The sequence below is a fragment of the Pelophylax lessonae genome (assembly GCF_965119305.1).
Source record: "Pelophylax lessonae genome assembly, chromosome: 2".
Classification (NCBI taxonomy): Eukaryota; Metazoa; Chordata; class Amphibia; order Anura; family Ranidae; genus Pelophylax; species Pelophylax lessonae.
The window spans coordinates 658356512-658370053 of record NC_138769.1 but is presented as its reverse complement, the minus strand read 5'-3'; the positions used below and the strand labels follow the sequence as shown (position 1 = coordinate 658370053).

General features: G+C 43.0%; 1 protein-coding gene across 1 annotated transcript; it reads right to left on the bottom strand.

The window, feature by feature from the left end:
* Positions 1–4412: 4412 nt before the first annotated feature.
* MLNR (motilin receptor) lies at positions 4413–13269 on the bottom strand. Its single transcript, XM_082247245.1, has 2 exons — positions 12453–13269; positions 4413–4924 (listed from the first exon to the last, which is right to left on the bottom strand). The coding sequence occupies exons 1-2, from the start codon at positions 13234–13236 to the stop codon at positions 4608–4610; spliced, it is 1101 nt and encodes a 366-aa protein (XP_082103371.1). The 5' UTR covers positions 13237–13269; the 3' UTR covers positions 4413–4607.
* Between the last annotated feature and the right edge of the window lie 273 nt (positions 13270–13542).

Below are 13542 nucleotides of genomic sequence, written 5' to 3'. Positions count from 1 at the left end.
TGTGTTACCACAATTAGATGGTGTTAGATGGTGTTACCACAATTAGATGGTGTGCTACCACAATTAGATGGTGTGTTACCACAATTAGATGGTGTTAGATGGCGTGTTACCACAATTAGATGGTGTTAGATGGTGTGTTACCACAATTAGATGGTCTGTTACCACAATTAGATGGTGTTAGATCACGTGTAACCACAATTAGATGGTGTTATATGGCGTGTTACCACAATTAGATGGTGTTAGATCACGTGTTACCTCAATTAGATGGTGTTAGATCGTGTGTTACCACAATTACATGGTGTGAACAGGCTATGAATGAAAAGTAGGTACACTAGGGCACCAGATATATCAGCACAGAAAGTGTACAGTCCCACACCAAGATGTGACTGTACACAAGTCCTGAAACTAACCTTCACAATAGATACTCTATAAAACAGGTAAAGCCTAAGGGCAAGTTTACACCTTAGAAACGCAGTCCAAATGCATTTCTACATGCATGTTGTTCACGTGTTTCTGATGCATTTTGATGTTTTAAGGTGCATTTTTCCCCTCTTTTTGTTCTTCATCTTAAAGTGGAACTTCACTCTCTCAATCAACATGGACTATTTTTAACCCTTATGCTGCTAACATTACTAAATAGATAGGAAAGTATATCATATTTACTTGTTGTAAACAATTTTTTTACATTTCTTCAGTTACTTCCTGGTTTCCATGCCTGGGTAAATGATGTCATACATCCCGGGAGTCTTCAGGAGAGGAGGGAGGGATCTCAGCTCAGCCTATGCCTGAGCTAAGAGCAGATGGATTCCAGGAAGTAAATGATACATGAATCATCTGGCCTTTGTCAAGATAGCGACGACCAGAAATACAAGGGGGTGTTTGTTTTTTTTTTTGTTTTTTTTTTAATGATTTCTCAACAAAATAAAGCATAGAGACATGGATGGATGGGGGAGATTGCTTTGAATAATACAAATGATTTAAATAGTATTTTTGGTTTGTGGTGCCCAGATGCAGTGCAGTTCCACTTTAAATGGCAAAATGTGCGTCCCGGTGCATTTTTGGTGCATTCCAGTGCGTATTTGATGCGTTTACCACGTACCAGTACAGTTCAGTGCAGTAAAAATGGAACATGCCCTACTTTTTTTTTGTGGAACTGACCACACTGGTGTGAAATATGCCCTTGTAAACCATATAACCTACTATCCAAGCATTTCTGATGCAGAAAAGAAATGCACTGGACTGCATGTGGTGTGAATCTTCCCTTAGGATTTACCTAACCACATGCTTGCTTTTATTACAAAACAACAGCTGAATTTTAAGCAGAGATATAAAATTCCTCAAATTTTATTTGTCTACAATTTTTAAATGAAAAAATGAAATGCCTAAGCTGCTAGCCCTTGGAGTCCACATTCTATCCACCAATTTCAGTAGGAAAACGTGCAGCAAGGAGATGCGAGAATATGCTAATCAAACAAGACAACGGCATGGAAACTCAGTCATTATGCTTTGTTGTGCATGTAGTGAGTTACACATTTAGTAGGTGGATAGTGTTGATTTTATCTCTTATCTTCTAGACTTAATGCGTCTCTAAACCCAAAAGCAAATATGTAATATATTGTAGCTTACTAATTCTTGGTGCCTGCGTTAATTTTCCTTTTTCAAGGCTGTTTTTTTTACCTGGTGATCTGGTCAGTAAGTCTAATATTTTTCAACTTCCTTGGACCAAGCTGTCCAGCAAAGCATCATTCACATGGGCGTACCGATCTGTACATCCATGCAAAAGGCCATCCACACCCACACGGGATGCATCCATGTGCAGGCATACTCTATTGTGTCTATTGGGATGTGACAGATGTATAGACAGACAGGCTTATATACAGAAGAGACATACTATTTCTCTTTTGCATTAAAGTATTCTTACCTGCCTGTTCATAATGTACACTGAATTGCACACGCACATGCTCACTGTAAAATTTTGGCATATGCCCAGATGAATGTACTTCTGTGCAGTGGCAGCCCGTCCATTGGGGGCGCAGGGGCGCTGCCCCCCCATCCATGCGTCCGGCCACCTAATCTTTTTTTTTTTTTTAAACTTCAAATCCGGCCACCTAATCTACATGCAGGGCACTAGACGCATGGATTCCAATGTTTTTTTTTTTTTTTTTGAAGCACGTGATTAGAGCCAGAGGATCTAATAGGCTTCAAAAAAAGGTGGGCTCGGGGCGCAGAGCACTGCGCCCTGAGCCCACCGTGTTGTGTGACAATAGCGAATGAATATTTGTTATTGTCACACGGATCCTCCTCCTGGCCAATCAGGAAGTGGGTCCTGAGACCCGTTTCCCGATTGGCCGAAAGGAGAAGCCATGCCATTGGCCAAGGAGGAGGAGGGAGGAAACACAGGAGACTGAGGGGAAGCCGTCGCTGCTGCCTGTCTGCCCTCTACATGGTCAGTGAGTCTGCGACCCGAGGGAGGGGGTGTAGTCCATCCCCCCCCCGGCCCATGGACCACCAGCCGCCACTGCTTCTGAGTATGCGGGAATGACGCCATCTTGGCCAGGCTAATGAAAATGAAAAATCTTCACAGGTTAAAAATGCTGCTGTCCAATTGTTCCTCTAGAGTGGAGACACCCTAAGACAGGTAGAGCTTTGCTGGCTGGATCACTAGGCACAAATAAAGGAAAAAAAAACTAAAAAAAAAAACTAATGCAGCCATCACATCTAAGAATTGGTGAGCTGGGATATATTACATTTTTTGGGGTTTAATACAACTTTAAGTAATGTCCCTTTGCACCACTGTAAGAGATGGTTGAGTTATGTTTAGTCCCTTTACTTATATTTTAATAAATAAAAATACTACTACTATCAATGACTACGTAAACATATTTGTCCTGTATGGAAAATTTTAAGTTTATGTAAACCCAATCACTAAAATCTCAATGTAATCTTAAAAGCCACTTTAAATGTCCTGAAATCTGCAGCTTTTCCTAAAATCATACGTGTTGATTTTACCGTAAAGATCCTTGTCTAGATACTTCCTGTTGTTACAGGGTGACAATGCTCTGTCCCTGTCTCCCATTTGTGCTCCTGTGTTGTTACATGGGCTTCTGAAGGAGACTACAAGTGGCCATTTCAGCACCCATTATCCAGACATGGTCCACTGTTGTCACCATCAGGAAACTCATCCGTAAAATGCCATGCAGCCATTGCTGGAGGTCATGCATGTAGACAGCAAGTGGTTGCAAAGAGGCCATGGGGGATCAGCAGCACAGAGATGCTACAAAGCATGAAAACAAGATTTTATTTAAAGTGGTTGTAAACCCTCACATATATCCAATAAAGTGACTGGCCTCAGGTGATATACAGCGATAAAACAAATCCTCCTACGTACATTGTACCCGTTTACCTACAGATGTCTTTCCTCTACACCCAATCAAAATGCAGAATTTACACTGGATCTCTCAGCTCTGAAAAGCAGGGGGCAGGGAGCTAAAGTTACATCAATGAGGAGAGCTCTGAGAGCTGATTGGAGGGGAGGGAAAGGATCTCCCCCCCCCCCTCCACACAGCACACAGGAACAAAGCTGAGGCTGTCAATCACAGGCTATGCCCTTGTCAGAAAACTTGTCAGAAGTAACTCATGCTTATAGCAGAGGAATGAGGCAGCAGACAGAAACTACACTTAGTGCTCTGGATTGAGACAAGTACACACTATAGAGCAGGGGGTCTCCAAACGTTTCAAACAAAGGTCCAGTTCAGACCGCATTCACACTGAAGCGGCACGACTTTGGGGGCGACCTGTGACTTGCACGCGACTTGCACGGACTTCATATAATGGAAGTCTATGCAAGTCGCCTCCAGGTCACCCCGAAGTAGTACAGGACCCTTTTTCTAAGTCGGAGCGACTTGTGTCGCTCCTATTAGAACGGGTCCTGTAGCACTGCATGGACCGCGATGGACCGCGACTTGTCAGGCTGTCAAGTCGCCTGACAAGTCGCGGTAGTGTGAATGTTCTTCAGACTTTAGAAGGGCCAGATTGTGGCCAGTGGGGGCAGAACATGTCTTGGGCTCAGCATCACTGAGAATAAATATGGCCTCAGGGTTGGTGGTCAGTAGGAGGAGGAGTAGTGCCTCTATTAGTAGGAGAAAATAAGATCACATCATTGGTATCAGTGGGAGGAATAGTACCCCATCATTGGTATCAGTGGAGGAAATAATGTAATGCCCCCTTATTGGTGTCAGTGGGAGGAATAGTGCATCATATCAATAGGAGAAACAGTGCCCCGAGGGCCGGATAAAGGCAAGCAAAGGGCCACATCTGGCCCTCGGGCTGCAGTTTGGAGATCCCTGTTATAGAGAGATATGCTTTGTTCATATTTCATGTCTGAGGTTTACAACCACTTTAACAATGGCATTGTTAATGATGCACAGCGATTTAGAACACTAAATGCCATTTTATTTAGGATTTACATCTACTTTCACATCGTCTTCTGGAACCAGAAATATTTACAACACAATACATGGCATTTTATTTTACCCTGAAATTTAGAGATAGATGAGAGACAGTGGAATGACCTTCTACAGTAACGTCCCACCTTACAATCATATCCTTCAGATCTGGGTAATATACTCATTGTGAGTAAATGTGCTGATCTCTGTGTGACCTCCAGTTTCATCCTTGATGACATTGTAAGCCCGCTCATCAGGCCTGGCCAGTCGCAGAAGCCTGTAGGCCGCAGTCCTGTATTTCTTGGAGATAAGATTGTATAGGATGGGATTGATGGAGGCATTCAAGTAGAAGAGCGGCATGGCGACAATATTGAAGTACTGGGAAATTCTCATCACCTCCATGTTAGTAGTGTGCACAAAGATGAGTCTTCCAATGTGAAAAGGTAACCAGCAGATGACAAAAGCCAACACGACCACCGCTTAAAGACAAACAGGGAAGAGACATCACAATCAGGCTCATTGAAATTGGCACAGAAAAATAAAACTTCAGTTTTCATGCTTATAGTGTTACTTATTGCAGTATTAAACCCTAAGGCCTCCTGTACATGATACTCCTGTTTGAGAATCTACTTTTTCAGACTTTTTTTGCTATTATTTGCACGTATTTACATGCGTTTTTGCAAAAACGTATTCTTTGCGTTCTTGTTCTGCACAATATGTAAATGGGAATTTGCGCACATTTGTGGAGTCCAAAAAAGCAGGTTTTTCTCATTTTCCTTTTTTTACTGAAGAATGCACGGCGCTTGTTTACGCATTTGTGTGCATAGGCACAATACAATTAATGTACTGTTTTTAAGCTCAGTATAAAAAAAAAAAGTTTTTTCAAGCTGCGATGTGCAAGAGGCCTAAACCGAAAATTTATATTACTGAAACTACCAATCATTAGATGTGGTGGCTGCATTCGTTGTTGTTTTTATGCTTTTCCCCTCTGTTTTCATCTGGGGATTTGGCCTGTAACACACCTCCTGTATTAGAGTACCCCCACTCTGTATGAAGGAGCACAGGGGGCACCTTTAGGAAGCAGAATTGTTAATCTGGGGTAAGGGAAGTGTTAGATATACTATCAGATTTAGATACACAAACAAATTGAAGCCAAACTCTAGCTCACACTTTATAAGCAGTTATAGCAACTGTTTTCTTTTCTTTTGGGATAAAGATTTTACATGAATAAATAAAACTGACCATTGAAAGCACCACTGTCAGTGTTAGGTGGTTTGTCACAACCCTGTACCTACTACATCTGCAGGACAGCTTGGTTTGTTGAAAAATAACAGACTTACTTGCCAGATCACGAGGTGAAAATAAAGGAAAGAAAGCCTAAAAAAGAAAACGAATGCAGCCACCACATCTAAGAATTGGTAAATTGCAATATAATAAATTTTTGCTTTTGGGTTTAATACTGATTGAAAACATGTTGCCCTAATATCTGATTGGGTACTATAGGAAGCAGAATTAATATTGTATTAATGAGTTCCAATATATATACATAATAATGCAAACTTCATAATAATAAGTGAAGCTAAAATGGTGCTTATGAGTTTGTTAAAAACATGTTTTTGCTAAGATGCCATCGCCCCCATACCAATGTATCATGTTAAATGTGTGTTGTGTGACAGTAAATTCTATAAAAAGGGGGGATCTGAGATCTATCATATCAGAGCATACAGGGCGGCTTTATAGGGGTGTGCTCTCACATAGCTACGTTTGATAATAAACCTTTTAATTTGGAACTCCCTTATGCCTCGTACACACGCAACGATTATCGGCCGACCGATTGGTCGACTTTCGTCCAGTGTTGTTGTGTTGGTTGAAATGTGCTCTAGACTGCACACGAATTTTCTCGGCCAACAAAAACCAACTTCAGAAGTGATGTCGTGTGATGGTTTACTTTCCGTGTGTTTTTTCTTCTCTGAGCATGCCCAGTCTTGCTCATCAGATTTTTGTCTGCCGAAATCTGTACTGACTGACGGAAAATCGGCCGTTCTGTTGACAGCCAACAAAAATTTTATAGCATGCACACCAGATTTTGTTTGGCCGAAAAGTCGGAGTCGGTTGTCGATAGCATCATACTAACAAGCCGAAAATCGGCCGATCGGACGTTGGCCAAAAATTCACGGCCAACTATCGATGCGTGTGTACGAGGCATTAGTCTGGAGGTTGTCATTTCAAGTCAATTCCCTATTCAGTAATTAGCACGCACTGAGGGTTTTTTACTAAAGCTGGAGAGTGCAAAATCTGGTGCAACTCTGCATAGAATCCAATCAGCTTCCTGTTTTTTTTTTTTGCCAAAGCTTAATTGAACAAGCTGAAGTTAGAAGCGGATTAGCTACCATACACAGCTGCACCTGATTCCTAGTGCACGATTTTTAATAAATCTAGCAAATAGTTTAAGGCCCGTACACACGCATCGATTATTGGCCGGGAATTTTCGGCCAACGTCCGATCTGCCGATTTTCGGTTTGTTAGTATTGTTAGTATGATGCTTCCGACAACCGACTCCGACTTTTCAGCCGAAAAAAATCTGGTGTGCAGGCTATAAAATTTTTGTTGGCTGTCAACACAACGGCTGATTTTCCGTCAGTCAGTACAGATTTCGGCAGACAAAAATCTGATGAGCAAGACTGGGCATGCTCAGAGAAGAAAAAACACACGGAAAGTAAACCAACACATGACATCACTTCTGAAGTAGATTTTTGTTGGCCGAGAAAATTTGTGTGCAGTCTAGGCACATTCCAACCAACAAAACACAACTCTGGACAAAAGTCGGACAATCGGTCGGCCGATAATCGTTGCGTGTGTACGAGGCATAAGGCTCCTTTCACACGAGCGGTGCACCCGACGGCAGGGGAGGACTGGCAGCCTTGGGCCTGGGGGGCAAGTCCAGTCAAGTGGCCCATTGAACCACCGAGCTCACCATCTATGCCCACCTGGTTTATAACGGATATTGATGTTATAAAGCAAGACAAATATGATACAATGTGGTAACATAATTTAATGTTAATAGCAACAAAGGAGGTTTAACAAAAATAATGCATCAATGCAGCCTCACCAGTGCCCATCAGTCCAGCCTCATCAGTGCCCATTAATGCAGCCTCACCAGTGCCCATCAGTCCAGCCTCATCAGTGCCCATTAATGCAGCCTCACCAGTGCCCATCAGTCCAGCCTCATCAGTGCCCATTAATGCAGCCTCACCTGTGCCCATCAAGGCATCCTGATCATTGCCCATCAATGCAACCTGACCAGTGCCCATCAATGCAACCTGACCAGTGCCCATCAATGCAGCCTGATCAGTGCCCATCAATGCAACCCTGACCAGTGCCCATCAATTCAGCCTCACCAGTGTCCATCAATGCAGCCTCTCTAGTGCCCATAAATGCAGCCTCACCAGTGCAGCCTTATCAGTTCCCATCAATGCAGCCTGATCAGTACCCATCAATGCAGCCTCACCAGTGCCCATCAATGCAACCTGATCAGTGTCCATCAGCTCAGCCTCATCAGTGAAAGAAGATTATTGGTGAACCCAACAAAAACTGCGCAAAATGAATGTGATGTATAAATAAATAAACACTACTCATAGCTATAAATGTGTTTAGGGTGAAATTGCTTCCACTCTGCGAGCTGCAAAATCAACGTGAATAACGTGACAAATGAAAAAGTGAAAAAATGTGGCGCTCAACAGTTTGATAAAACACAAAGTAAATTATTCCAATGTGCAAATGTTCGTGCAAAAAAACTGTTTCTAGTGTCCAAAAAAAAAAAGGGTTAAGCAAACAGTCAATGATGGAAACACAGACTTGATAGGAGTGAATCTCAAAAAAGCCTCCACCTCCACACGATCACCCAGTGAAATGTATAGGTACCGCTTACCAGAACCACTGGACCCCTTAGTTATAGGGGTCAAACATGCTTATTGATCCATATCAGATCCGACCTTGCACATCCCCCTCTCACACAGGCGAGATAGGAGCCGCCGCTCCACGCCTGCGTTCCTTAGACCCTTAGATTGGGAATGTGAGACCGTAAAGTTCCGGGTCTAAGGAACGCAGGCGTGGAGCTGGGTCTCCTATCCACAGCAAACTGAAAATGATCCTTTGATGAGTAATACTGCACCATGAGAGCCTGTTTGTCATTTCTCTCCATCTATGACTTGGTTCTTTAATGCTCCATCGATTTGGCTAGACACTGTCGCCTGTGTGAGAGGGGGATGTGCAAGGTCGGATCTGATGTGGATCAATAAGCGTGTTTGACCCCTATAACTAAGGGGTCCAGTGGTTCTGGTAAGTGGTACCTATACATTTCACTGGGTGATCGTGTGGAGGTGGAGGCTTTTTTGAGATTCACTCCTATCAAGTCTGTTTCCATCATTGGCTGTTTGCTTAACCCTTTTTTTTTTTTGGACACTAGAAACTGTTTTTTTGCACGAACGTTTGCACATTGGAATAATTTATTTTGTGTTTTATCAAGTTGTTGAGAGCCACATTTTTTCACTTTTTCAGCCTCATCAGTGTCCACCAGTGCAGCCTCATCAGTTTCCATCCATGCAGCCTCATCAGTCCCCATCAACGCAGCACCACCAGTGTCCATCAGTGCAGCCTCATCAGTGCAGCCTGATCCTTGCCCATCAATGCAGCCTCACCAGTGCATATAAGCTCAGCCTCATCAGTGCAGCTTGATCAGTGCCACCTATCAGTGTCCATCATTGCCACCTACTAGTGCTGCATATCAATCCAGCTTATTTATTGCTCCTGATCAGTGCTTACCATTGCCGCCACATTCTCTGCCCTGCTGACCCCGTCCTATGTACCACTGACCCCCATCCTCTGCCCTCATGTCCCAGGGTCTGATAAGGAAGCCGCAGCCATTCATTGTGAACAGCTGTGGCTTCCTCATCAGACCCTGAGACAAGAACAGTATACTGTGGCTGGGGTGGGATACATTTAGATGGGGGTGCCCGATTTAAATCTTGCCTAGGGTAGCACAAAAATAAAATACACCACTGGACACGGATGCAGTAGTGACTAGTGGCAGTCATTAACCCCTTTGTGCTGCATTAGTTGTACCAGTGCCAGTGTTTATTAACCATTTCATGCTGCACAATACAGGGGTTAATTAACACTGACACTGGTGCCACTGTCACTAATGCAGCACAAAGGGGTTAATTAACTGTCACTGGTCACTAATGCATTAGTGGCCATTGGCAGTACATTAACCCCCTCCATGCTGCATTTTACAAACAGCATTGTAAATTAACTCCTCGCCTCAATGAGTTAATCACTTGAGCCATTTCACACATCTACAACACTGACATAACATTGCCTTATGTAAGGTGTATTATCAGCCTGAGCAGCCTCTGAAAACTCACTATTCCACAGGGCTTCACTCAGTTCCTTGCAGAAGCACTCTCCTCCGTCCTTTCTTCCCGCCTCCTGGCCTCTGGATGACATCATACTCGGCCGGGACTAGAAAGCATCTGTCGGGTGGAGATCACTCCGCCTGACAGGGAAGTGACTGGACTCACCAGTCAAAAAGGCCACTCGCTCCGCACCGATTCCACCCCTGCAGACAGGCATGACACCCGCCGGCCACCGCTACATTATAGTATACTTGCAGAGTTGCAGCAGAGCAGTGATGCTCCGCAAGTATAACACAATGTAGCGGCGGCCGGCGGGTGTCATGCCTGTCTGCAGGGGTGGAATCGGTGCGGAGCGAGTGGCCTTTTTAGGAAGCATCAGAGCGGCCTGGAGGGCAATCGCCTCCCTGCCTCCCGGCCCAGTCCGCCTCTGCCCGACGGACTCAGTTTTGCTCAACGGGGTTAGATCCACCTATCCCCGCTAAGCAGGCGGATGACAGCTCCATCTCCGCTCACTGTGCAGAGACAGGCCCCGCTTTCCTCTATGGGAGATTGGATGAAAACGGACCGCCTGTCCGTTTTCATCCGATCCTATCCAATCCAATCCTCCAGACGGATGGAAATTAGGGTTTCCATCCATCTGGATTTCACGGACAGGATCGGATCGGATAGCAGCGGTTGTCAGCGGAGACATTTCCGTTGGCTAAAGCAAAATGCCCAAGTGAAAAACACTTGAAAACAACACCTAACATATTTGCAATTCTGCTCAAAAACGCTTGAAAATACGCTTGAAAACGCGACGCTCTAGTGTAAATGTAACCTAAAACTAGAGAGTGTAAAATCTGGTGCAGCTGTACATAGTAGCCAATCAGCTTCTAACTTCAGCTTGTTCAGTTAGGCCCCTTTCACACAGGCGGACTGTTCAGATCCTATGGGGCATCGGATAGCAGCGGAGACATGTCCGCTGACATCCGACCCGATCCGATCCATCAAATCTGGATGGATGGAAACCCTATTTTCCATCCGTCCAACGGACCAATGGTCCGTTCCCATCCGATTTCCCCCATAGAGATGCATGGGGAACTGACAGCTGTGTCTCCGCACAAAGCACGGAGACACAGCTGTCCTCCTGCTGATCCCCCGCTGAGAAAAACGGAATCTGTCCGATGGACGGATAGTGTGAAAGGAGCCTAAAGCTTTGACAAAAAACCTGGAAGCTGATTGGTTCCAGTGCAGATCTGCACCAGATTTTGCACTCTCCAGTTTTAGTAAATTAACCTTGAGTTGACAGAAGTGTTTGGAAGTGGAAGATTTATTATAGTACATTAAATACTGCACTGAAGATTGTATTTATGGATTTGTTGCATTGTTTGGGATATTTTATATAGAGATGCACTTTAAGGCTCCGTTCACATCTAGGCGTTTTGGGGCGTTTTTGGGGCGTTTTTCTGCTCTAGGATCAGCTCTCAAAACGCCCAACAAGACAAATCCTATTCATTTCAATGGCCCCTGTTCACATCTGAGCGTTTTGACGCTGTATACAAAACGCCCAACGCTCAAAAAAGTACATGAGCTTCTTTTTGGGCAGATTACAGGCGTTTTCCATTGATCTCTATTCAATCTAAAAACGCCTGCACAAAAATCGCGGTAAAAATCGCGGTAAAAAACGCCGCAAAAATCGCGGTAAAATCGCGGTAAAAAACGCGCGAAAAACGCTACGCTCAGGTGTGAATGTAGCCTTAAGGTGTTATAGATAAATTGTTTAGGAATATATGTATATGAAGAATTATTTTGACACATTGGCACAATTCAAATATGTGGATGCATGTTATCAATGTATATAGGTATATAATAATTGTAAAGAACTTTTATATGGAAAATCACTTTGGTACTATAGCTATTATCTGATTTTTACACATGTTTTCACACATATAGATTTCTATCAATTGGAATGATAGGGGGATTTCGGAATTGCATGGTTATATGCACTTATATTGAGCTTTCTTTTTATGCTGTATAAATAATGTGCTGTCTGTGTGATAGCTATACAGCCACTAAGAATATAAATAGTGGGGGGAACGTTTTAGCACACATTTTTATTACAGTTATAATAACTGGCGAAGTACTGGACCACCATAATTGATCAGTACCCCAATACTGATTCCCCAATACGGATATTGTGCTTTTTGAGAAATACTGGTTGATTTAGAGGGTGGAATTGCATTATTCCTGTTCTAGCAAGGGAAACTCTGATCATCTCACTATCCATTAGTGACCTGCGGACCTTGCTTCTTTAGAAAAACATATGAGTGGTGGAGAATGGCGGGAGACTTTAGGCATGCTGGAGCTGACAGTCAAAGACTGGAGACATGTTATATGAGTCAGATAGAGATTACTGTTATTACAGTTCTTTTAGAAATGAATGACCCATCTCCTACTACTGATTGTTGGGAATTAAGAACAACATAGGAAGTATGAAGGGGCTACATGTGCTTATACCATAGGTTGGGCACCAGGGAAATAGGTCATCTATAATGTTTTGTTGGTGTCACTGAAATGTGCTAATATCAAGAAGAGTAGTAGGTTGGACACTTACCTAGAATCTTCACCGTTTGTCTGTGATTTCTTTCCCGATTTGCAGCATTAGGACCTCTAATGGAATTTCTGCTTTTCCACAATGTTTTACCAATAAAGCCATAGAGAACAATCAGGCAGAACATGGGGAAGAAAAAGTACACTGTGGTCACCCACATCATGATCTTAAGGTGACCAGATTCAAAAGCGTTCTTTGTGTATTGGCACTGCCAGCTGGTGTTGAAGGGTCCAGTGTCATTAATAACTTCTATATAATCAAACATGTTATAAAGTGGAGAAGCAGACAGGAGGGCTACAACCCACAAAAATACAATCACAATCTTTACCCTCCTCTTGGTAATAAAGACTTTGGCTTTCAGAGGAAAGCAGATGGCTAAATATCTTTCAATGCTCAGAGCTGTGATATGAAGAATAGTGGAATAGGTACAAGCTTCACTAATCAAGCTCAAAGATTTACAAAGAAAAACCCCAAAGATCCAAGGCTTAGACCTCCAAAGACGGTACAAGTCAAAGGGCAAACACAATAAAATGATCATGTCTGACACAGCCATGCTGGACAAGTAGAAATTTGTGGTTGTCTTCATTTCTTTGTATTTTTTGATTATAAGAATTGTAATGGTATTCCCAATGATTCCGGCAACCATTATAACCAGACAGACGGTTGTAGTAGGGATGAGAATTTTGATGGAGAAAAGGGAACATACAGTCTCTGTACATGGAGGAAAGAGATTGCTGTCATAGAAGTCTGATGAGCTTGCATCATCGAATACAGAAAGATTCTTCATTGTTTAGTTCTCATTCATTCAGCAGATCAAACGGAAAACATTTTATGGGGTGTCTTTTCTGGTGGTCTTCAACTCAAAAACGTATTTTGTTGGTAACGGAAAGGTTCTAGAATTCAATATTCAATAATCTTCAATTTTCCAAGTAATGGGTGACAACCAGTGATCCACATGCATCTTAGAATGGGAGCAATAGACCAATTGTCCGTAGGGTTCGTCATAAAGATTGTTTCAAGAGCTCTGAACTGTAAAAAGATGTTAAGCTTTACTCCAAAGTGAGCACATTATTAGTGCTATTTTAAGTTGAAG